The sequence below is a fragment of the Fragaria vesca genome, linkage group LG5, assembly GCF_000184155.1.
Source record: "Fragaria vesca subsp. vesca linkage group LG5, FraVesHawaii_1.0, whole genome shotgun sequence".
Classification (NCBI taxonomy): Eukaryota; Viridiplantae; Streptophyta; class Magnoliopsida; order Rosales; family Rosaceae; genus Fragaria; species Fragaria vesca.
Window position 1 is genome coordinate 3868203 of NC_020495.1, and position 26178 is coordinate 3894380.

The 26178-nt window shown below is 37.5% G+C and overlaps 5 protein-coding genes across 6 annotated transcripts; all 5 read left to right on the plus strand.

The window, feature by feature from the left end:
- Window positions 1-317: 317 nt before the first annotated feature.
- Window positions 318-3983, plus strand: LOC101302356 (uncharacterized PKHD-type hydroxylase At1g22950-like). The gene is made up of 9 exons (XM_004298981.1): window positions 318-700; window positions 1096-1143; window positions 1319-1495; window positions 1574-1724; window positions 1832-1918; window positions 2217-2341; window positions 2606-2724; window positions 3318-3429; window positions 3532-3983. Exons 1-9 carry the CDS (start codon window positions 422-424, stop codon window positions 3556-3558), a joined length of 1125 nt encoding a protein of 374 aa, XP_004299029.1. The 5' UTR covers window positions 318-421; the 3' UTR covers window positions 3559-3983.
- A 5743-nt stretch (window positions 3984-9726) lies between these two features.
- Window positions 9727-10239, plus strand: LOC101310322 (E3 ubiquitin-protein ligase RHA2A-like). The gene has a single exon (XM_004300900.1). It carries the CDS (start codon window positions 9727-9729, stop codon window positions 10237-10239), a length of 513 nt encoding a protein of 170 aa, XP_004300948.1.
- Window positions 10240-13065: 2826 nt separating this feature from the next.
- On the plus strand, window positions 13066-14237 carry LOC101310612 (probable serine/threonine-protein kinase At1g18390-like). Its single transcript, XM_004300901.1, has 3 exons — window positions 13066-13840; window positions 13931-13996; window positions 14107-14237. Exons 1-3 carry the CDS (start codon window positions 13066-13068, stop codon window positions 14235-14237), a joined length of 972 nt encoding a protein of 323 aa, XP_004300949.1.
- A 2082-nt stretch (window positions 14238-16319) lies between these two features.
- Window positions 16320-18319, plus strand: LOC101310902 (palmitoyl-acyl carrier protein thioesterase, chloroplastic-like). The gene is made up of 7 exons (XM_004300902.1): window positions 16320-16694; window positions 16796-16929; window positions 17293-17406; window positions 17509-17677; window positions 17759-17827; window positions 17921-18158; window positions 18258-18319. The coding sequence occupies exons 1-7, from the start codon at window positions 16320-16322 to the stop codon at window positions 18317-18319; spliced, it is 1161 nt and encodes a 386-aa protein (XP_004300950.1).
- A 2507-nt stretch (window positions 18320-20826) lies between these two features.
- LOC101302651 lies at window positions 20827-22253 on the plus strand. 2 transcript variants are annotated; one of them, XM_004298983.1, is made up of 4 exons: window positions 20827-21214; window positions 21362-21604; window positions 21699-21758; window positions 21878-22253. In XM_004298983.1, the coding sequence occupies exons 1-4, from the start codon at window positions 20839-20841 to the stop codon at window positions 21991-21993; spliced, it is 795 nt and encodes a 264-aa protein (XP_004299031.1). In that variant the 5' UTR covers window positions 20827-20838; the 3' UTR covers window positions 21994-22253. The 2 variants fall into 2 exon arrangements, with proteins under 2 accessions (XP_004299031.1, XP_004299030.1); XM_004298982.1 differs by having other exon boundaries at window positions 20827-21604.
- Window positions 22254-26178: the final 3925 nt, after the last annotated feature.

A 26178-nucleotide genomic window follows, 5' to 3' on the forward strand; every position in this document is an offset into this window, starting at 1 on the left:
CGTGACACAACTCCCAAATCATGAAATTAGAATAGTATCTCATTATTTCGATATTTTGTAACTAGATTTAGAATGACCATTACTCGGTTACCAAAATCTTTCGGATTGAAATTCGTACACCATATTTCCGATCCGACCCATGACAAAGACACTAATTTTCGGATAAGAATTTTAACACTCCACGTCAGAACGTCCCGACCTCTAATCACAATCACCCACATCAGCGGCCCCACCGGAAAACCTTCTCCTCATCCAGCTCACACGTCCCACTGTTAAGTTAAACCAGAAATCCCAAACCCTAACCCTAACCTGCGACTCAAACTTCTTCTTCTTCATCCTCATTTCCCCAAACATCCAATTCCACCAATTGATACACTCTTCATCTCTTCAGAAATCCACAAAGACCTCTCCTCCTATCCCCATGGACGGCTCAGTGGACCGAAGTAATCCACCGCCGCAAACGGCGTGCACGGCCAACGGAAACGGCGTCGTTTCGAAGACGAGGCTGAGACTGAAGCCGGAGAAGGAGCACAAGTCGGATAGCTACAACGACCTGCAGCAATTGGATTTCAGTCCTCTGCTCTTCAGCTCGCTCGAGCATTACTTGCCGGCGAACATGCTCAATGTGCCGCGTGAGCTCAAGCTCCGGTACATGAGGGACATTCTGCTCCGGTACACCTCCGAGGGCGAACGCAGTCGTGTAAGAAATTACGATTGTCTCCTCGCTTTCTTTCTCTGTTTGGAAATGCAAGATGATCTGGCTTGAATGTGAATGTGGATGTTTTGGGAATTCTGTGCTGTATCGTTTTCAATTTCTTGGAATTGAGTGTGTGAAATGAGCAGGCTCTGCTGCAATTGATGTAGAATAGGTAATCGTATCGCCGTAGATTGCTGATAGGCATTGGATTTACGACTTGGTGTTTATGTGAATGCTGATATTTGTGTGTATTTGATGTGGAATCTGTTTCTGTGTATCAGATTAGAAATTGTGTTTACTTCGGAGCACAATGTGCAATGTTATCGGGTTAATATAGTCAATGTAGCATCATTTTGCTCCGCAAAAGGCTGATGGTTGTTTTCTGTCTGAATGAACAGATTCAGCGGCATAGAGAATACAGAGACAGGATCACATCAAGCTATCAGGTTCGTTTAATTGAAGATGCTTGGTTGAAAGAGTTTGGTATAATCTTTACACATGTCTGACTACTTCTGCAATTTAGGACTTGAGAGTTTGTCTATACTTCATGTAAGCATAATATACCGGCATTGGTTTCCATTTGCATATGTTGTCTTCCTTATCGTTCCTTCCTCTTTGTAGTATCTGCACGAGGAGCTATACACTATGCAAGCTGAACAATTCTTTGTCCCGTCATTTCTCAATGTCATCAATGAGGGCACAGAGGGTACTTTTAGAAGTATACTCAACGAACCCTCTCCTGGAATCTTCACATTTGAAATGCTTCAGCCGCGTTTCTGCGAATTGTTAGTATCCGAGGTATCATGTTTGGGTTTAGGAGTTTATCTTTCCTGTATATTTGTCTTCCTGTTTGCTTACTTGATTCTGATTATTTAGGTTGAGAATTTTGAAAGGTGGGTCCATGAGACAAGATTCAGAATCATGCGACCAAACACAATGAACAAATTTGGTGCTGTTCTTGATGACTTTGGCTTTGAAACTATGCTTGACAAGTTGATGGAGGAATTTATACGCCCTATATCTAAAGGTATTGTCTCAAAGTTGTTATGAAATTATAATAAAATCTGGAAGTATTACATAAAGGTTTTTGAACTAATGATATACTCTTATATCTTGAGTGGAAATGTTATGTAGTTCTCTTTCCAGAAGTTGGTGGAGCCACACTGGATTCACATCATGGTTTTGTTGTTGAATATGGAATGGATAGGGACGTTGAGCTTGGTAGGTGCTACTTATCTGAGATTTTGGATTTCAATAACTTCCCATTCTTTCCTTCTTACTCCATGCAGTAAAAGTGTAGAGTAATGCTGGATCTTTGATATCTAACAGGTTAATGTACTGTATTTCTTAATTCTACTGATTATAGTAAGCCCAAAAAATAAAATCATCTTTCACATATACTGCTTCCTTGCTTAGCTGACACCATTTCTCCTTATTTATTTTACATTATGTATGCAAACTCTTTCATTTCCTCTCTGTTCTGAAGCGTTTATGGACCAACCATAGTTTTTTATTGTAGGTTTTCATGTCGATGACTCGGAAGTCACCTTGAATGTTTGCTTGGGTAAGCAGTTTATTGGTGGGGAGTTGTATTTTCGAGGTGTTCGATGTAATAAGCATGTGAATTCAGCGACACTCTCAGAGGTATGCTAATCTTTAAGATCAGGTTTTTCAGTACAGTTGGATATGAGGCCACTTTTTTTGAACTTTTGAGAAGTACAAGTGCTTCAGGCTATCGTATTGGGTAATGTTCTACTTCAAAATAGCTTGTTGCATCTTCACTATAAATTGAAAATTTAAACCACAGAATATGGATATGCGCTATGAATGTTCTTTCTGATATAGACTGGCATATTTAATTTTAATTCCCTTGTTCACTTATTAATAGGACGCTTTTTGTTCTTATAGGAAGTCTTTGATTATCCTCATGTTCCGGGACATGCAGTTCTTCATCGTGGTCGCCACCGACATGGTGCTAGAGCTACAATATCTGGGCGTCGAACCAACTTACTACTATGGTGCAGAAGGTACCTTTCTCCTTCACCTTTTGTCCCTTTAATGGACTTTAATAAAAGTGTTAATAACCTAACACAAAGGTTTCAAGGATCACACCCTTTTGAGGTTTGCACATCAATTAGTTGCTCTATGTCAAAATGTTATCCAGTTAATTCAACTTATCAGTTTCTTTATGCATCAAAGTATTCGGAACTCAATGTTTTGGACAAGTTGGATGAAATATCAGAAATCTAGGGGTTTCGTAATGGATGGATGGTTTTCCCTAAGCATATATTCACGATTGACTTCTCAACTGATTGTGATTAATCCACAACATACTCAATTGTGTGGAAAATGTATGATGTCTTTTAAAAAGGAAAAAAAAAAAACTCAACAGTCTAAGGATAAGTAACTTTCGGATGTTGTTCTGGTTTCAGCATTGGGAATCTTACACTTGCATTATGATGTAAATAGCAGCCAATGAAAAGATATTAGGTTCTTAGTTCATTTTGGTACCAGTAGTTAGAAGCGTTTCTAAGTCAATACTTGGGTTCTACTGCAAGGATTATTTTGATTAATTAGAGCTGTTCTTGTTGATCAATTTGCATCTACAATCTTCTTGTAGTTCGGTCTTTAGAGAGCTGAGAAAATATCAAAAAGATTGTTCTAGCTGGTGCGGAGACTGCCATCGGGAGAAGAAAGAAAGACAGCGCCAATCAGTTGCTGCCACCAAACTGGTATTGAAAAGTTTGATATGAAGAAGAGACTAGGAAATAGTAATCAGCACATGTTTAATGTTTGGCATACATTAATCTCGTGTGGCATCTGATGCTTTTCAGGAATTACTTAACAATGATGGATACTAGAGCTGTTCGACATGCAACTTTTGCTTGTGAAGTTGTAAATTTACAAAATTCTCATCTTTATCTCAACATATAGAAGAATTTTCAGTCTATCCTCTCAATTTTAATTTCAGTAATAAATGTAGCTAGGCTATTTCTTAGTAATGAACTCTGCATTCAATGCTTTTGCAAGGTAGTTGTTACTAGTTCATACACAGTTTCGTCATGTAATTGTGCTGGCCTTTTCGTAGTTAGTTATATACTTTATGCGCTTTAGATTGATGTAGTTTCCTCTGTTCAGTATGTGCCGACTACCATGACCAACCGGACATACAAATGATCCAAGTCCAACGTTCTTTCCCTGCTCAGTAGGTAGGTCTACTCAGATCCCCACTAGATTGTGATTTATCTTGTGTTAATGATAGAAGCAAGCCAAACAATATGTTGCCTAAAGCCATATACCAAACGTTAGTGCATGAACCTGTCAATTTGTTTTTGGTCACTATGAACCTGTGGATTATATCGGCAGGGACCAGATAGCATATCTCTGTGTTGTGCCATTCATTTTCTTTCTGACTTGGTAGTTCTGGAGGTGGAAAGTGAACACGTTCTTGTTTTGTTCTTAAATTTCCAAGACAGGTGTTTTAAACGCATATTTGATGACAATGTGATTTGCTTACTTAAGTATACAAGTGAAAGTGATATTCATGTCCCTCTGTTTTTGTTAAATGATATATTCTGCCTTGGTGGCCTGTCTAGTGCAATGAAATATAATGAAGGATCATATGATTCTACGAGTTTTCGCCAACATTTCATACCTACCTAATCTCTTTGGGAATCTTCTGGGTTTTGCAAGACCTGAATGCATTGCATCCTCTATTGAAGTTATAAATGTCTTCAGGTCTATTCATATGGGTGCCTTAGGATTATAATATCTTCCCCCAAAGGCTTTCTTGACCTTACCGTGATTAGTTTACTTCAATTCAAGTGATGCATAATTCATTGCTTGTAGGTCTCCTACCGATCATTGTCATCAGCCTCTTTATCATCAATCAAATTAATACCATCTGGATCCTTCTAAGAAGTTATTAGACCAATTTGTTTGTAGAATATGCATGATTGGTACAACTCTTCTATTTTCTAATCGTCAGAGCAGGCAGCTCCAAGCACTTTTATGTGGACCAAACGCAACTCAAGCACTCGGTGGCGTTCGAGTTGTGTTGTTAGGTATAAACCAAGGACGTGGAAGAGAAAATCATACGTCGATAAAGCGATTCAACACTCCATAATACTAACATTAAATGAGTGGGTATATAATTTACTAATAACACAGAGACTTTGTCAAATGATTAAGATGAGAAGATTATGGGCGTCATGTTAAAGATAGAAAATTTATTAGAAAATAAAGAATTAAACGGTATTAGCTAATGTGTGAAAGCCGAAAGGAAAGAGCAATCACAACTAGAAACCCACCTAAATAATTTAAAAGTTTGAAAAATGTTAAAAAATCATTGAAGTTGCAACACGGTTTTTCTTTTTCTAGACAACAGTAAAACTCATCTTGAACCCTTAAATTTTGAAAGCCGGGCATGAGCCTATCGAGTATCGTACTCGCATTCTGTTGAGTTCATGTGGTATACATCAAAATTCTTTGTTATATACTTGTATTTTGTTGTTTGATTCTGGAGTTATGTTTAAATCGACCACTCTATCAACGTTGTGTGGTCCTATATGAACGAATTTTATAGATCTGGCTAACCTAGCAGGAAGTTGACAAGACAACAAAATGGGTAAGTATGAGACTTGAGACCACATCCCACATTAGAAATCATAATAGGGAAAATAAAAACGAAATGAAATGAAAAAAAAAAATGAAAATAGCAGTTTGCATGTATTGTATTTGGGGACGGTGGAGATTGCTTCATGCCTACATGCATCTCTCTTAACCGTATTGTATAATTTGAATTTATATAATCGCCTCTTGCTAAATTAATATATGAATATATGGAGTCTTCTGGGGTCTTAGATGATAATCCTAATTAACTATGTGGTCTTGATTTCGGATATGGATTATTTAGTGAGCAAAGAGATCTTGGAAAATCTCTTTGGCTGTCTTTGATAATTGTCTAATCACACCGCCCAATATGTTGTTTGTTATTAGAAGTCTATCTTGGTTTATTAACTAAACCACTTGTTGGAATTTCTTCTGACAACTACCATTACCTCCCATAATGCAGCATGCTGCCGTGATTTACAAACACAACTGCCTAATGCGCAGCCTAATTTTTTGAAATTATCCATGCAAGTTGTTTTCCAAGAGTCTAATCATATACAAAAATATATATGAAGATGGATGTTAGCAATTTTCAAGTCGAGCTATTGGCACTACTGGAGTTCTTGTTGCATAAGCGACTGCTGCTCTTCATCATGAGGTGTCCACTCAGTCGTTTTTAACCATTTCAGAGATGATGTTGTGGAAGGCGATTCAAAGTTGCTCATCGATTGCTTATTACACCAGCGGATGTCTGTTTCTTAGAGGATTAAAGTACACTCACGAAATCCTCAAACTTGGTCCACGGTTTGACTCCATAGTCGACATATGTTATGTGAAGCTAGTTTTGTTGCAGATTGTCTGACTGATTTTTCTCATTCTCATCCTATTCTTTCGGTATGGTTTCACTGTCTCCCCTTTATTATGTCCCTAACGTTCTATTAGGTGTCCCTTGCGGTTTTGTTTTGTAGTAATTTTACTCTTCGAAAAAAATTGTCAAGTATGTTAATGTTGTTTAATTTGTTTGTATACCATATGATGTGTACAAGTGTGAGTTAGTATGTGTGGTGTCTTAGACGAAATTTTTCTTGTACTCTATTATTATGAACTTGAAGAAATGAACGATTGATGCTAATTTGGATCTGAGAAGCAAAAACAATCCATCTATAAATTGAGATTGGATTGGAGAAGGATGCACGATAAATCTTTCAGCAAGGACATAGACAAGTCAGACAAAAAAACAAGGACATAGACATGTAACATGGTCCAAGAATCATAATTCAAGCTATATATTGGTTTTTAACTTTTTATCCTTGTAACCTTGTTTTCCCCCAATTAAAATTTTGAAAGTAGCTAGGTCTTTTTCTTACTTTGTAAGCCAGATTGAAAACCCACAAAATGCATCGGATTGGTTTTTCATTACCACCCGTATATTGCTTTACAAATTACAATCACAACCACCTAGTTTAGAGCCTAACTTTACATTTCATGTATGCCAAAAGACTGAAAATTATGATTAGATTGAAAAAACATAAAGATGGGGGCGGCGAAGTTGTTAGCAATAGGCCAATAGTTGAGTCTTCAATTTTGTTCACCAATCACCGTATGATGTGTTTAGTTACCTATTAGTATATATTTGTCGGTGAGTCGTGACCTGGTTAGTTAAAATGTTAGCTAATAATTTTAAAATCATGAGTTCAAACCTCATTGATATATGTAGGGTGTGTGAGTTATTTAATAAAAAAGTTTTAAAAATAAAATAAAATGAAATTAGCATGGTTTCTTGATTGAAGTGTGCTATGCTGTTGTCAGTCGTGATTACCTTGTCAATAATTGACCGAAAGATTTACGATCAGTCACTATTAGTATATATTTGTCGGTGAGTCGTGACCTGGTTAGTTAAGGTGTTAACTAATAACTTTGAAGTCATGAGTTCAAACCTCATTGACATATGTAGGGTGTGTGAGTTATTTAATAAAATAAAAAAATGAAATTAGCATGGTTTCTTGACTGAAGTGTGCTATGCTATCGTTAGTCATGATTACCTTGTCAGTAATTGACCGAGAGATTTATGGTCAGTCACTTATTAGATATAAATAAATCTAATGATGAAGAGAATTATTTTTTAGAGTTGTTTTATTTTCAACACTTGGATGTAATTGTAACTGTAACTGTAATTGATCATGAATCTCTTGATTAGTAACTGTTCAGGTGAACAATACTGCACAATTGTGATATACCTTATATATATGTCAAGACTATTTAAAGTGTTTAAAATGCTCGGATCTTATTTATAATTTATAACAACGTCCATCGATATCATATCATCATATGGGTTTGGATTGAATCGGAAAAGAACGGACGACATTACTTTCATGATAGGACGTAAACATGTAGCATGGTCCAAGAATTATATTGTCCAAATTAAAATTTGAGATTAAAAGTTGTAAGCACAAATGAGTCATGTATTTGTTTTTTTTAGTTCTATATTTGTTAAATATGTACGTAGGACGATATATCTATCGTACGACCTCAATGTATTGGAAGTAAACAAAGGCAGATGGTGATAGGTATTGCATGGTCTAAACTACTTCATTTTATGCTAATTTTAGTAATTTATTTCGAAGTGATATCCGATTGTTGCTGTTTGTTTATTCATTCGAGTCTAACGAATGCGTGCAAGAATTCATCGTTGATTAGCTTACGCTAAACCTTACGTGTAACCAACTAACCATAATTCCATTTCAAACTGAACCTTGGATAAATTAGAAACCATAAGCACGAATATTAAGACTCACTTCCTCCCCGTACGGAGACGTCCACTTGAAGACGGACTTGATTTCAGAGGTTAATTTACTTATAAACTGGATATTAGGATTGGTTTGTAATAGAGAAACTTAGCAAAATAGTTTCATTTCTTCATTTCTTCATGTCTAAAATAAAAATAATCTCTTCTTATATAACGTGGATCATTTCTAAAAATAGGCAACATTTCGTGAAACGTCAGAGTTGTGTATTTTTCTGCTGATTTAGTGCATCGATATCGTAAGATGTTATAAATGAATTTTAACTTATACTTACGCGTAACGCATGCATAGAAGTTTGTAACATTCCATAATATCTGAAACACAAAGCCTTCTTTGATGTCATTATTGCCAAAAACAGTTAGCTTTTCATGTGAAATGTCGTAGATGCGTCTTATCAGGCGATTTTGTGTGTCGATTTCCTCATGTTTTATGAACAAAGTTTGACGCATTGTAACAAATATTTAGAGTTCGGTAACATTTCACAAGCCTAGACTTTCATAAAAACCTAACCCAACCTTATCCACCTCTCTGTCCCTCGCTCCCCTACCTTCTATGATGGGATCATTGCCAAAAATAGACAACTTTCTACATGAAATTTCGTAGATATGTTTTATCTGTTGATTTTGTGTGTCGATTTCGTAATTACAAACAAAGTTTAACGTATTGTAACACATACTTTTACAAAGTTTCACAAAAGATGAAAAGCCTAGATTTTCATAGAAACACGATTCAACCTTATCTGCCTCCCTATCCACCCTAAAGCTTGTTTTCTAACCCATTTCCATTTTTGTTAATTACCTCATAACTTTGAAACTTCACTAACTGAACTTCTCTTTTCTTTTCTAATGCAATGGATGAACATTAGAGTTGGAAGGAGAAGTCATCCTATCTTTTGTTGAAAAAGACGCACACAAGACGGAACAAACAATCGAGATTCTCGAGTGATAAAATATCATCACAAATCACAATAGTACAGTATTGAGACGTACAAGTTATAAATAATAAGAGATTATCCCCGATTTAGGGATCAATAAACTCTAAATCTAGTGTTACGACATTCTTAAAATGAAGTGTTCGATTTGGTTAAAATAAGCGAATCTAACCAAAATAACGTCATATTTCATGTTTTAAACAAAACCAATCTTATCCAATAACGTCATCGCCAAAAATATCTAAGTTTCCCATGTGAAAACTATCGAAATCGCGGCTTATTTTCTGGCTTAGTGTGTTGCTTACGTAAGTCTCGTTGATGAAATTCGACGCCTTATATATTGTGATGTATAAAATTTCGTAATGTTTCACGGTAGACACCAAACTCTAACCTTTGTGTTTGCCTCTCTGTCCCTCCCTCGACTCACACACGTATTATTTTTCCGCTTTCCGATTCCCATTTCCCCTGGCCTCTCCGTTGTAGTTGAAATTACCTCACAGCCCCTCATTTGCCTAACTATAGCACCACATATATATATCTGGCCTCTCCTCCCTCCTTCCTTACTCTTCTCCTTCTTCTTCTTCTTCTTCTTCTAGCTAAGCTAGGTGTCCTCCACACTCCACCACCAATCTCAACTACAACATCATCATCATTTACACCGAGAGATCAGATTAAGATCAAGAATGGGGTTACAGGGCCAGATGAGCGACTTGTCGTCCGACTCCATCCCAATCCTCCTCCTCGCCGTCGTCGCCACCTTCGTCAGCCACCTCCGCTCCTCCCTCTTCTCCTTCCTCCACTCCCTCGGCCTCTGCCGACGACCCGACCGCCGTGCTCCCCCCACAGACGACGGACTCCTCACCGCAGTCGGGTCAGGACTCGCCGGCCTCGCCATCCTCGCCGAGCAGCTCAACCTCAACAGCCTCTTCTCCTACCGCTACGACCACAGCCGCCACCGCGAAGGCGCCGTCCCCGACTGCATCGTCTGCTTGTCCGCCATGAAAGACGGCGACCGTGTCCGCATGCTCCACTGCCGCCACCTCTTCCACAAGCACTGCTTCGACGGGTGGCTCGACCAGCTCAACTTCAGTTGCCCTATCTGCCGCTCCCCGCTCGTACACGAGGAGCGCGTGAACCAGACGCGCCGCCGCGTGGGGGGTGACCTTGTCAACTGGTTCTCGCTGCGCACCAATTGAATCTATCTAGCTAGCGAATGAGGTTGCAGTGATGTTACGTCGATGATGATGATAGGCCGGCCACTAGCCACGAGATTACGATAGCTAGCTGGTGCCTGGTGGTTTCTTAATTTCTTCCTTTTTTTTCCTCTTTTTCTTTTTTAATTTTATTTTTTAGATTTCAGACAGTTGTTGGCAGTTTTTGTCCTTCGACTTTCTTTCTTTCTTCTTTTTTTTGGTCCCTCCAAATTTTTGTCTTTATATTTCTCCTTTTTTTTTTTTGAAAAAACTCTCTGGGTTTTTTTTACTGATGTTGGCTCCTGGGTTTTTCTTGATAATAATAAATAACAAGGAACCGAGTCTCCTTAAATCAGTACCGAGTTGTTTACTCTGAATCTCTGATCATTTCATTACTCGCATGCAGCTTGTGTTGATGGTTAATCCGGATATATTAAGCATATATAGTTACAAAAAAATAGTTACAAGAGAGGAAAGAGTAATTATACTAATACACTGTCTACTCATTCCTTCTAACTTTATAAGTAAAGATACCGTCGCTTTTAAGTATAAATGAGATTTTAAATACTATACACGACATTTATTTTATATTATTTTGAATTACAAGAAACGAGATCAAATGTAAATTGAGCTCAAGAAATTTTTAATGGTGTTATTCCTCTCCGGTTGTAGATGGTTTAACAAGGCCACTTATTACTGCCGTCGATGATAAAATTCTGCTCATTATTAATGAATCATTCTTTTAATAAAAAAGAGAAACTCTTAGAAAAACTAACACGAAACCGATCAAAATGAAAGGCACTACTTATAGTTAAGTGAGTGAAATACACATGCCACATTTATACATTTCTATGTTTAGCTCTAACTGTACCCGCAGCCACTACATAATTAGTGTTTAGAGAAACATGTCAGCTTTCTGGATAAGGTGAGATGCATGTTTTTTTTTATTGGCGATAGTTAGATTTTGCCATTACCAATTTACTAGTAATAACAAGCAGCTTGAGATTCCCTTTTGTAAGTTTCATCCACTGTCTTGTGCAACCCTTTCCTAAGAGAGCAACAAAAACGTGACTACTTTTCATTTCAAGACATTGATAGAATCTATGTTGGTGGATGTAGAAAGTTAGGAACATGCCCATAGATCTATGCCTAATACTTGTTTCAGTCGTTTGGGGTTGATTACGAACTAATCGGACAACAAGACATACCCGAATAGCCGAATCAATATTATTCGATCAAATGTGGTTTGTATTTGGTTCAATGGCTCCATGTTAACTGCTGACATTAAGAAAAATTGAGAACTAACAAACTATGTGATTACAGCTTAGAGCAAGTTCACCCGTTGGGTTAGAATGAACATAGTGACCTGGGTCATTCTGGGTTACTGTGACTGGACAGCGGTTTTCACCCGTCTGAAATGTGAGATTGCTGCCACGTGGCAGTGACTGTTTATTGAATTTAAAAAAACGTTTTTAAGTGTAAATAATCGTTTTATGTATAAATAAATAGTAATTTATATATAAAACGTTTTTTCTTTTTAGAAATGACAATTATTTTTCACACAGTATAAATTTATTTATTTTTACAGACTTTCCTATTTCTACATGTTATTGATTATATACTTTTCAATTATGTGCTAAATCAAAAAAAGAAAAAGCATTTGTTTACATTTGCATAAAGAGCAAACGACAAAAAGTGAAAGAGGGTGTCATGGGGCCAGCCCTATTGCATGTCCAGTCCATTTAGAAGAACGTGCTCTTCACGCGGCAATTGATACAGCCAAACAGATGGCTGTGCGCTTCACGCGGTAATTGGGGGTTGCTGCTGACCCAGCTTGACGTCACCCACGTAATGGGTTCAGCTGATGTGGCGCAAGTCGCCTGGGCTGGTGTTCTCCTCTAACCTGGGTCAGTTTGCTCATTTTTCAAATAACCCAGGTTGAATTGGGGAGATATCACATTTGTGGGTGGAAGTAAAAAAATTTGAGCTGGGTTACTTTGCCTATGTGGATCCAACCTGGGTTGGATTTTTTTCCCACCGGTGGACTTGTTCTTAATGACTGAAGATGGCTTCCTCCCACCAACAAAAAACCTAAGAGACTATTTTGTCGCCAGGCCCATACAATGTAAGCCCAAACCAGGCCCATTAAATATTAACACATAATAATCCTCATTATTATCTAGCCTCCAATGGTGCTACAAATTTTCCGATTACATAGATAAAGTGTTTGATGAATTGCCGCATAGAAACTAAGGGGCGATTAGTTAAAACACATTATGGGAGATTCTTCATCTTGTCGTGTCGCCAGATGAAAATTCCACTTCCGGACTACAGGTAACAGGTAGTTCTATAACTTCATTACTGTATAGTTTAACCGTGGTGATTTTGAAACTCGAAACTCGGTAGTGTATTGATAAGGGGATGAAGAAGCATTGTCATTGACCTTTGAATTCTCTCATTTGTGCGCAGTATAGAAGAATCGCCTATCATAAAATAACATATGAACCAAGATATGGACACTCTCTTTCTTTGATTCTGCTCAGTTTTATATCCATTTCTATCACATAACGCGTCTCCTCCAATCCAGATTTGAATATATTTCTAGGAACTTGCTTGTACCTTGTTCATAACTCATAATCAACTCTGAAACAGGACAGGAAATAACATGGAGCAAGGCATTGAATCAACCCAAGTCGTTGACTAACCCGAAAATTATTAAGGAATAAGCAGGGTTATGTTCTTTTATTTTTTTTCAAATTTTTTTTTGTATCAGTATAATAGAGCTTAATTCTGTGTAACATTAGACAAATCCAATTTCTGAACTTCATCATGAGGAGTCTGAGGAAAGAAGAATCAGCAGCTGCGTTAACCATTCTCCTCTATTCTGTGCTGACTTCTCTATTTTTCCTTGCAGTTCAAGCAAGAAGTCATAAACAGGCATGTCGTTCTTCGTGTGGAGGTATTGAAAACATCAGCTATCCTTTTCGCCTAAAGGGTGATCCGGTAGGCTGCGGTGATCCTGACTATGAGCTATCATGTGTTAACAACAAAACCATCCTAGAAATATTTCCAGGAAAATACTATGTAAAGAACATTTCTTATGATGAGAATGTTATCCGTTTGGTCGATGTCAACTTTGCCAATGGTAGCAGCTGCAGCCTTCCATCAGGATCTGTTGTAACGAGGAATGGAGATGTCAAGGATTTGCGCTTTGTGAGGCTTGGCGCCGAGCGTACTTACACACAGTTTGTGAAGTGCTCCAGAAACATCAGCCAGGCTGATGTAACAGCTTTTAACTACACAGCCGTTCCATGTTTGACTGGAGTTAATGGGACTAATTACTTCTATGCTGTTTATGATGGTGACTACTTAACTGGTCATCGTAAACCACCATGCTCGCTTATTTCAGTGGCTTCATCAGATAATCATGAAAATCTTGTTAAGCCCCTTTCTTATGAAGCCATCATGAAGCACTTGGAGGCAGGGTTTGATCTCGCATGGTCCGTTGAGTGTCGCGATTGTTCTTTAGCTGGCAAATATTGTGGAGTAGATGTAAGTGATCTGAATTTGGGTACTAAGCCACTCCCCTATCAATGTTCTGAAGGTGAGTTTACTTAATAATGCCTACTTTATCTTTATCATGACCATATCAATTTGTCTGTTGGCTCTTACATATCATATTATATTTCTACAGATTCAGAGTACAAAGAACTCACAGAGCTCCAAATGATCTTAATATATGTGGGAATTTCTTTGGGAGGTATAAATTATACAAGTCTATACATCTGGCAATCTTCCTTTTGGTGAAGTTTAGTTTAACTCCCTTGAAAGTTGGAACTTATAAGACTGATTTTTTGTCTGCATTTTCAGCTCTATTTGCTTTTGTGCTTATAGTGGTTTTATTGGTGTTACGCATCCGCAAATGTATGAGACAAAGACAGCGGGAGAGGAATCTGCAGAATCAGCAGCAGTCATCGACACCAGCACTCCACAGTTCTTGAACTAATTTGATACCTTCACCCTCTACAACTAGTCAGCAATAATGCTACCCATCTGATACCATCAATGTAAAAATGGCTTGTTAGCAGCTTCACAATTTGTTGGATTCTTGTTGCTTGAGACCATAAGAATGTAACTACATCGATCTGTCCCTCTGTGATGAATACAAAAAAAGTCTGCATTTATCTGTTCCTCAGCTAGTTATACTTTTCTTCAAAAGCCAATTATTTATTGCTAAAAAAATGTACATAATGTATTCTAAGGTTGACCCTTTAGTGAATCTTAACTCTAAAATCTACAGTCTGTAACAAACATTAAACCAGATAATGAGAGATATTCATACATACTTATATAGTGAACTTCCCTCAATATGAAATTTCCCTCTCACTATATTTCGAATTTTGTGTACTCATTAGGAGAGAGTCTGTTATTTAATAATTCAAACCAGCTGACTTACACAAACGTTTCATTTCAGGTATTGCTTCAGCTAAGAACGAACTTGTCCATCATAAGTCAATTTTGGAAAAGATAGAGAACATGGATCTCTTTGACCAACTCCAATCCCTTAATTAACCAGAATTGCATGTAAAGCTGATTCTATATTTATTTGACTTTAGTGGTCTAACATTTGTCTCTGTCAACTTTAGGTCGATCATCTTCAATTTCATCAAAAACACCCTTTGACTTCTAATTTTCATCGGTCGTGTCCAAACATTTGTTTTCCTCCGTCATGTGATGACTTGCGTTAAAAAGAAAATCAAATTTGAAGTCGTTGGGCCCATAGAAAAAGGACAAAATAGACAAATTGCATTCAATCTCACCAAAATCACTAATGTTAGAGGGTTGTGATAGGAACGAATGTATCGATATGGGGGAAAAATGGTCAAAAAAGTTATTATTTTTTTTAGGAATTTGACTTTCTTCTTGATACCACGTCATCACTTGACGGATGAATTGAATGGAGAACGGAGATTTTAGACATGGCTGATGAAAATTGGGAGTTAAGGGGTGTTTTTGATGAAATTGAAAAAAAGTGACTAACATCATGATCAACCTAAAGTTGATGAGATAAATTGAAATTAGTTCTAACAAAAAAGAGCCGGCACCTTTGGGTAAGGAACCATTAGCCACACTTAATTCTTGAAAGTTTAAACAAGTTAAGAATTTCACTCTTAACTATGCAATTTGAAACTCTACAAGAATCTGCTGCCCCATGGTTTGGATAAGTTGTGACTAATATAGTGACTATGTATAGCAAGAACGTACAAGTGACCTCATCAAAGAGAGGGTGAAGTTTAGTAGTCCAACCCCAGCTTTGACTGAACTTGTTACAGTGCACTTGATACATTGAGGTTCTATGTTATATGGCATCTTCTTATAAGTCATCATCTTTGATCAACTTTAACCAAGAATTAGTTCCTTAAAGCATGTCACATAACAAATGTTTAGTTCCCTCTGCTATGATTCCATTGTATGTTGACTAAAAACAGTTTTACAGAACTCATTCCTTGATCACTTCATCTCCATTTTCTCTCTGCCTCAATTGTGCAACAAAACAATGCTAACTGTTAGGAGCAAGAATCAAAGCTACATTGCTTCCCATAGAAGAGAAGCTCGACCCCATTTCTCCAGCGCAGTCAGAGTCCCAATCGTTGGCTCATCTGTCTTCAGCTAGTTGACCCTAGTTCTAATTGATTGGATCCATTTGTTTGTTCTCACAAATCATACATCAAATCCGAGATGACATGCATTAGAACCAGAACATCTTAACTATGCAATTTGAAACTCTACAATATATGCCAAAACAAATGTTATATCCCTTTTTGTCTGTATATACACTCGATCATAACAATGTATCAATTTCCAAATTTGTGGCCGGTAGAACTATTCACCCTCTTCATCATACACAAGACCATATCTTTGATATATACAATACTATAACAAGGTCCCCTAACTTTCTTCCACTCCCTCGATCTCTTTCCTTATTTCGACAAATCCGTCCCTTCACAAGTTCACATCTATAAGAACACTGCATTATCCATTTTAATTTGTAGTTTCAGACTTTCGGAAAAACGAAAACAAAAATGGCCACCTTCTCAACTCTAGGCTACTTCCCCATTACAAATAAATTCTCCGCTCTCTCGAATAGGGCCAGTTATGACCCGAACAAGAAGAGCCGCAACAACATCAATATCAATGGTACTTTTACCAAGTACTCCACAATCAAGGTTGACATCGTAAGCACTTTAACATCAGTTGCTTCTGTTACTGAAAATGGTTACACTAGTGAACAGCATGTTCAACAAAATATTTCGATAACCAAGCAATCTGTTGATCATTATCGCCAAGGGATGATCATAGAAGGCGGTGCAGGGTACAGACAGAGGGTGGTTATTAGGTCATATGAAGATGGTCTTGATAAAACTGCAACGTTGGAGAGCATCCTTAATCTTCTGCAGGTCATAATAGAATATCAACTTGTTACATATACATGATGTCCATCTTATGCAGATTAGTACATTAATATTAGAATTACTGATTCCTTAGGCATGTTATGCAGGAAACAGCATTGAATCATATGCGGATGTTAGGACTCATCAGTGATGAGTTTGGAGCAACTTATGAAATGATGAAGAATGATCTCATATGGGTTGTGTCAATAATGCCAATTCAAGTTGATCGCTATCCAAGCTGGTAAGTCCAATCATCGCATTGCTGTTAAAATTCAATTGCTTCAAATAATTCAGTCTCAGCCAAACATGAGCAGTCTAGCAGTGATGTTTCCCTTAGTTACTAACGATAGGATAATGAAATTTTAAGTGGAGAAGAATCCTAAGGGAAACAATTGAATCCTACGATAGCAATGATCATAGGATTCTTCTCCATGTCCAAAACCATCATTTCTCTAAACTTAAAAGGCTTGAAGTAATTGACAAACAACTAGTAATAGTATAACAGTAAGGCAACATTCCTAAAATCAGAGGGTAGCTTGCGGGTTATGTGTTTGCCACTGACTCAGTGAAGTAAAAATTGACATAATATGAAAACACTATGCAGGGGAGAAATACTGGAAATTGACACTTGGGTTGGGGCATCAGGCAAGAATGGTATGCGTCTTGACTGGTTGATCCGAAGTGAAGCCACAGGTCATGTTTTTGCTCGTGCAACCAGGTATGTGATAATTTCTTCAGACTCAGTTATGACTACTTCATGCTTGATGAGGCTTTGTATCTCTTAGTGATAGCTAACTGGGATATTTAAAACATGGAACAGCACCTGGGTGATGATGAACCGAATGACAAGACGCCTCTCAAAAATGCCAGAAGAAGTGAGAGCTGAGATTGCACCTTGGTTTATACAGAAGCAAGCAATCACAGAAGATAACTTTGACAAAATTGTCAAGTTGGACAGCAAAGCCAAGTACATGAACAAGGACTTGAAGGTAAAAAGACTCCTACACCTCAAGTCAGGGTTATAAAGAATTTTAGCATATGCTGAATATGCAATTTTCTACCATGTGTAGCCCAAGAGAAGCGACTTAGACATGAACCACCATGTCAACAATGTCAAGTATGTGAGGTGGATGCTTGAGGTACAAACAAACTATATGATCAACATTCTTTACCTAGTTAAGTTCTGATCACTTTTAACTCGTTACTAATCGGGTAACTCACGTTTTCGACAGACCATCCCTGACCAAATTTTAGAGGCACATCAACTGACAAGCATTGTCTTAGAGTACAGAAGGGAGTGTGGGAGCTCAGATATAGTTCAATCACTTTGCCAACCCGATGAAGACGGCATTCTCAAAGATGGACTAAAGCAAGAGAAAGATACCAGTCTAGTAAAAGGGTTTTCCTTGGCAGAGTACATAAAACCCACTACGCTCCAAATAATCTTAATACTTGTGGGATTTTTGAGAGGTATAATGTATACATTTGGCAATCTTTTGGTGTGAAGTTTAGTTCAACTCCCTTTTGGTATCTGGAACTTACAACATTAATCTTTTTCTTCATTTTCAGCCCTACCTGGTGTAGTGCTTATACTGGTTTTATTGGTGTTCCACATCCGCAAATATATGTGAAAAGAATCTGCAGCAATCTTCGACGTCAAAAATCAGCAGTTTTTGTACCTTCACCCTCTACAAACTAGTCAGCTATAATGTGTACTTGTGTAAGACTATAAGAATGTAACTACGTCTGTCCCTTTTCTGTAAAAAAGTGTGCATTTATCAATTTCAATTTGCATGGAAATTCTGTTTAGCCTTGCCTTCAGCTGGTTAATATTTCCTTATAAGGTTGACGCTTGAGTGAATCTCAACTCTAAAATCTACAGTGTATGTGCAGGAAAGGAATTAACAAACAGTAAACCAGATAAGTTATGGCAAATAATCATATGCATATAAAGTGAACTTCCCTCATTATGAAATGCCCCTCTCGATCACTTCCTTTGCATTCTAAGTACACAGTAGGGAGATTCTGTTAACTTGCATAAACATTTCATTTTCAGGTTGGCTTACACTTTCTGAAAGCCAAATTTTGTTGTCTTTCAGATTCTCGACACCTCCAAAATAGGGTACTGCTTCTGCTAGGAACAAACTTGATGATCATAGTCAATTTTGGAGAAGACCTAGGAACAAACTTGACGATCATAGTCAATTTTGGAGAAGACAAAGAACATGGATCTCTATGACTATCTACAATTTACGTAACTAGAAAGGAATATGAGTACAGCTGATTCTATAGTAGCATTTGCTCGTGATAAAAAAGAGTCGGCACCTTTGGTTAATGAACCATTAGCCATACGTAATTCTTGAAACAAGTGAAGAGCTCTCTGAACAATCCTAAAGTTAGTACTACTTCTGCTAATTTTGAGTGAATATCATGAGGAGGCAAGATGCCAAAAACTGAACTATTTGATCTGATCTTTATGTTCTAGCTTTTCTGTTTGTCATTGTAGTTCAAGCAAGAAGACACAAACAAGTCTGTTCACAATCTTCTTGGTGTGGAGGCATTGTAAACATCAGCTACCCTTTTTTGCCTAGAGGGTGATCCAACAGGCTGCAGCGACCCTGACTATGAACTTTAATGCGTCTACACACAACTATCCTCCAAATGTTTCAAGAAATACAAAAAGGAAAATACTACGACAATATCTTCTTCTTTTTTTTATTAAATGGGCTGCATTTATATCGAAAAAGTTACAATCGGTATGAAGAATACAGTCACGAGACATTAACAGACCACTTAACAAACATCATACCGACAACTTTCTAGTGGAAGTAAAAATTCTCCGATAGCATGAGACATGAAAATGAGCATTAAAAATTTAAGACCCAGGAGGCTCCTAGTCTCACAAACTGCTAACAAAGAGTCAAAGACCAAGAAGACAACAGAAGACAAGCAAAAGAAAACAAAAGGAGATACAACACTCCTCCTGGGTCGACACTGCCAGACCCAAGATATTCCTCTAAGGCCCAATCCACATCAAATCAGCCCAAAACCGAGTCACCTCGAAGAGATCGATAGGATGAGATGGGACTGTTATTGACCTTTGAATTCTAAACAATTCATTGCTTCCAAACATTTCATTTGAGGTTGCCTTGGAATTTCGAAATCCATATTTCACATTCGCGTCTCCTCCTTGCTATAGGAAGTTTATTGTTCATAATCAAACTAAATATGGAAAAGACAGAGAAATTTATATTGTGATATTTGATTCAGGTGATTGAAATTTGCACTCTCATCTTTACAATTCACACTTTTTATTTTGTTTTGTTTTATAATAAATTTAAATTTTTCTTTACTCACGTATGTTTTATCTTTTTGTGAAATCTTTAACTAAAAGAGGAAAAATGGAGTGTGGATTGTAAAATGGGGAGTGAAATTCAATGTGTAAAGCACTATATACCGATGTACTCATAGATTAGTGATGTTTTACACAAAATATACTTCTATATATCGTTCTTTGTTTCTTTTTCTTTTATATACCAAAACGGAAAATGCTATAGAGTTATATAATACAAAATTTATTAAGAAAAGCCAATGCTAGGTGAACCACCTAATCTAAATATTGTCACTCATTAAGTATTTATCATTCATTGAGTGAAGATTTCGTTCAAGATATCTTGATACGATATTAATAATAACCTCTTATTTATTAATTCTTTTGAGATATTCGGATCTTCATTCTTCAGCAACAATTGTAACTACGCGTATACGAAACTGGCCGGTATTCCGGTCAACACCAGCCAACTAATAAATGCCCATTTGCAGAGGCTGGTGAAGGAGCTAGTCTTATCTTGGATTTGGATAGAGGAAGAGTCACTTTCGACGGCTGAGATAGTGTCAGCCTTACACTGTGAGGTCTGATTTGGTTCTAGTCTTCCTCAAAGGGAAAGGAGTCCTCCACCATCCTTTGACTTTTCTAACTCATACTCGGTATTATTGACCTTTCAATTCTCATTGTGATATATAGAATGGACAATCTTATAATCCTTTCTCATCGATCGATCATCTGCTCAATTCTTAGCTCATCCCAACATTTCCTAAGCTTTCTGGAATCCAAACCCAAGTTTTGAAAGTTGTTCTACTAGCTTATATCATGAGGAAACGCTCTACATCAGTCGCATCAATCATTCTTCTCCCTGTCCTTATCTTCTCCCTTTTTCTTATCCATGTTCAAGGGAAGTTGAATGAAGCTGGCTGTTCTTCTTCCTGTGGAGATATTGACAACATCAAGTACCCTTTTCGCGTTAGAGGCGATCCATCCGGCTGCGGTGACCCCGACTATGAATTCTCATGTGTCAACAACAAAACCATCCTCGAAATATTTCCGGGCAAATACTATGTCAAGAGCATTTCATACACTGATAATCTACTCCATTTAGTTGACGTCAACTTCGCAAACGGAAGCTGCAGCCTCCCATCTGGTTCTCTTAAAAATAGGGATGGTGTTGCCCAAGACTTTCGTTACAAGGGTGAAGTCGACTTCGCAACTGAATCTCTTATCCGATTTGTCAAGTGCTCTAGTAATGTCACACTGCAGTTTAATCAGACACTGCATTATAACTACACGGAGGTTCCTTGTTTGTCAAGAAATGGAACTTACATGTATGCTGTTGTAGATGGAAGGTACGAGGCTAACAATTATCCACGGACGTGCTCGCTTGTTTCGCTGGCTCCGGTGAATTATCATGATGAACTTTATAAGAAGATCCCTACTTATGAAGCCGTAGCGAAAGCGTTGCAGGCCGGGTTTGATATCGGATGGTCTGTTGAGTGCAGGGATTGTTCTTTGGCTGGTAAGTATTGTGTATACGGTCCCAAAGCATCGGACACTAGGCCTATCATATTCGAATGTCAAAAGGGTATGTGCCTGACTTTATGATCTTCAACTCCTCTGTGCCTTGAACTAGTACTATTAATGTTCTCATTGTTCATTGTATTTTATGAAAAATGCAGAGTACCATGAAATCACAAGGTTTGAAGGAAATTTGATCATTGCGGGAATCGTTGTGGGAGGTATTGTTTGCATGATATAGATGATGTACATTGATAGTTAGTCTTGTTTGCATTGCAGTTTCGATTTGTTTTGGTCTTTTGGATATTGGAACTTATAAAATCTTTGCCTTCATTTTCAGGTGTAATTGGTCTAGTTATTATAGTGGCTGTGTTGGTGTGTGTTATCTGCAAATGTAAGAAACGAAAACAGCAGCCGAAGAAGAATCTGCAGAACCAGCAATCATCGACACTCTGAATCAGCAATTCTTTGTAGAAGTTAACATACACCCTCTAAGCCAATCAGCTGTAATATGCTATGTGATACAGTTAAATGTAAAAAATGCCTGTTAGTTAACGAGTAGTATACAATTTGTGGGATATAGTTTTGTCTTTGAGACTAGTCTAATGTAATTCATTTGTCATTCTTTGTGTCAAATACTCTGTAAATGTGAAGACTATATCCGTTTGTTAGTCTTAATGAATTTCGAGCTCCCTTTAGAATTTGGCAATTTGACACATTAATGTTTAACAGTTCTTGGGATTCCGTTTAGCAATTCCTCCATTGCTTGCTGGGTTTGCTTCACGTTGCGAGGACGATGCCGAAAAACAGAGTCCAATTGAGACAATCACATCATCAATCGAAAACACAACATTCGTTCTGATCCCCTCAATTAGCTTGAACTCAAAACTTTCTTTTTTTATTGAAGAAATGAAACGGAGGGATTGAAATAGAAGAAAAACCGGAAATGGGTGGAGCCGATTCTCGTCTGACTGCTGTGTTTGGCATAGAAAGGAAGAAGAAGCTAAGACACCAAAAAGCTCACTAGTAAGAGAACGACATGTCGCATATGGATTACTCATGGATATTATAAATGAAAAGTCAGTATTGCCCCCACAATCCAACTTATTAACGGATACGTATCCGGACGTATCGGACCGTATAACGGCGTTTCCGGCCGTTTTCGGCCATACCATCGCGTACCTGACGCTTTGTAGGTTAAGAATATGTTCTCGGACACGGACGAAAACGTCGGGATGTGGTCCGGTACGCTCCGGAACTGAATTCTAGGAAAGATTTCGGATCTGCTGATGCAGTAAAATCATATGTTTATAGTTTTGGGTTGCTGATTTTAGCAATGGCCAGAGGAAAAAATGATGGGAGTCATGCAAAGGCAAGTAGTTCATGAGGGGAGTGATGTGCATCTATAACCATTTAGTTAGTTGGAGATTCCAGAGACTGGGAAATCCAATGTGCATATTGGGGTTATGGTGCAGCACTCAAGTGCAGGTATCTGATCGTCCGTCGATTACAGAAGTTGTGGAGACGTTGAAAGAAACATATAATAGCCTCCAGTTCTTCAAATGCCTCCTAATCAGGTCATATTTGAGCATGGACCATGCTAATCTTCTCTGTATCGTTCAAATTTTATCGTATGGCCTTCAAAGAATGACAGTATTATCTGATTTCGCACTATTATATCTACAAAGTTTCGGGACACTTTGGTAACTGATTTGTTATTTTAAGGAATTAAGGACTCAAGAAATGAGGAAAAGTCATGGTGAATAATGGTTGCTGCTTGTTTATCCCTTTATGTAAAAGATACTATTTCTGTTTCTGGTATGGACAGCAATTCACTTCTGGCCATAAATAATTGAATGGAATATTTCTCTGTTCAACCTACAGTCTATCAGATACAATATTGAGTGAGCATATAACCCAAATACAGTCAAACATTACTGAAACTTATATATATGCTCAGACCCAAATACTGAAATCCATACCCTCTGTGTAAAACATGAGCATCCTCAAGTGGCTGGAAATTGAATCGACTAGCTAGATAAAGCACTGAAAAGGGAAAGTAGCAAAGTACTGAAAATCAGAATGGAATTTCCATGTTGCCAATTTCTTTTCACAAAATCAGATTCTACTTTGAATCAGCATCTAGATTAGCCAGATAGTAACAAAAGAACAAAGAGAAAAAGAAGATCAAAGAGGAGAGACAGAGACCAGAGAATGAAGATAAAGTCATTCTTTTCTTAATCACCTCCAACTCATTGCAAAGCAAACAAATTACATGATAGGTGTAAGTGATGCATGCCCAGCAGCCCACCTAAGTAAAGTAAACTAGCTAGCTTCTCTAGTATGCATCTCTTACATCCCATGTTTTATAACATCAAACATACTTAAGAAAAAAGGAGCAAGTAATTAACATAACAAAAAAAAACCTGAAAATTAAAAGCAGAAAGACCTCAAGAGTTAAGTAATTAAGTACATGAAAGAAAGTGAAAGACCATAGTGATAAGGTTAAGGTAAATTCGGACCGCTACCCTCAATTCCCCGCAATGCAATAGCGCCGCTCTCCAAACTCTTCCTCTCCCACTTTTGTGGTGGTGGCTAGACGTTCAGGAGAGCGCGCGCAATTGCAAAGCCTTGTTTAGTATGTTGTCTTTGCAATCAGCTCCCTTCTCCTGGTCGCCGCCAGCCGCCAGCCACCACCACCTTCATCATCTCCATTGCCAACGAAGTAGCCCAGGAATCCCCACTGGTGGTGGCTGGCCATCATCATATGATTGTACAATGATGAATGATATGATTGAGCTGAAAATGTAATGTGCTAGCTCAGCTGAGCTAGCAAGAAAGAGAGAAAGGAAGGAAGAGTAGTTTGAAATTATGAATGAGTAATTGATTACATAGCAAAGGGGACATATATAAAGACGAGACATGGTAGCTTTTTGGTTGAATATGGATGCCATTTTCTTTCTTTTTTTCATTTTTTTTACACGATGAAATTATTTAAATCTCTTTTGGCTAAAGTGAAGTTGAACTTCTTGGTCCAATTCAAGATGGGGTTAAGCTATGAGGGCATGTTTGTGGGGAATGCAAATAACTCCACTAACTCGGTTTCCAAGGCTCTTGGAATTTTCATATTATTCTCTCTTCGAGTCTATACTAGTCTCTCGTATTCATATATGAATAGGTGAGCTGCAATTTTCCCACTCAGGCCTCAACTCGATCCAGACAAAAGCTTTATCAAATGGCAAAACCCTTTTGAGTTTTATTACCTTATAATTGAGCATCGATGATCCATAAGAAGTTGTGAAGTGAGTGAGTGCGTGGTGGGTCGTCATTTACGAAATCATGGATTGCTGTGCTTATATATTTTGCATGGAATATTACGAAGCAGACAGATGAGCTTGATTTGAGCAGGAAAACACTGTTGGAAACACTCATCACAAAACATACGAACACTCTTTAATCATGTATACAGAAAGATGTATAATGATGAAGATCAAGAAGTATATGCATGTTCTGCTTAGTTGAGCTTAAAGAAATTATTGGAGGTTTGAGTTTGAGTAAGGTTGAGCGGTTCCTTTTAGTAGAGCTGTGATGAATATCTTTTCTGTCCTATATAATTATCCATCCACTTTCAAACCAAATCATTGTATTCAGATTGTATAATGATCAAACCTTTTTAGACAAGTTAAGGTTAGGGTTTTTCTCCCAAATATCAGTACTATTTTCTAGTGCAGTAGAGTGTGCATACAAATATATATACTTTCTAATTAAATAGCTCAATTATTTTCGGCAGCCTTGTTTGAACACCACATCATGAATTCAAATACTAGATTTGAAATTTATGATAGGTAAGATAATAAGGATGAGAATTTCTGATGCAATCTTCAAATACGATGTAAAAATAATGTCATTGAAAAATAGTTTTGTTGTGATGTATCATGATATATCATGTCATTTCGTGTCATATACTATTAGCAAGTCTTTTACATGGGAATGATGGGATGTGTTGTGTTAAAAGTTGAAATTACTTGTTGAAGGAACTAGTCATACAAGCTAATTGAGAGTTGTGCTGTGTCTAAATCATTTTTATGAATGAGTAAACAGGTCGACACTGTCACAACAGAAAATGTTTAGAATTTGGTATAGTATTACAGTCTTGTTTACCCGGTCACTGCCATAGAAATATGTACGAAACTGACATTAGATTAAGGTTCACTTAATGCAACACATATTCAGGAACTGCTGCTGATAATATGTATAAGATCCACTCAATCAAACTGATAATTATTAAGAGAAAACAACGAAGTTGGTGGATTTCTTTGTCAAACTTTGGGTGGTAGAGAGAATGTTAGAGACATATAATTGAAGCAAAGGCTTTTTGATTGATGGAAGCTCATGTGGGTGCTTGCAATTGAGACCAACAAAACAAAGAAAAATGGGGGCAAACCCTCACTTTTACCTTGGATACGTCCTTCCATGAAAACAAAAGCGAAAGCTAAAGCATATAAAGACGAAGGCATAAGTCAGCGGTCTCAGATTCTCTCCTTCTTTCACTTTCCTGGCTTTGTTATTAACTTATTGCTCTCTCCTATTTCCTTTGTTTGAAGAAAAACTGAAAAAGAATGATAATCTCTCTCTCTCTCT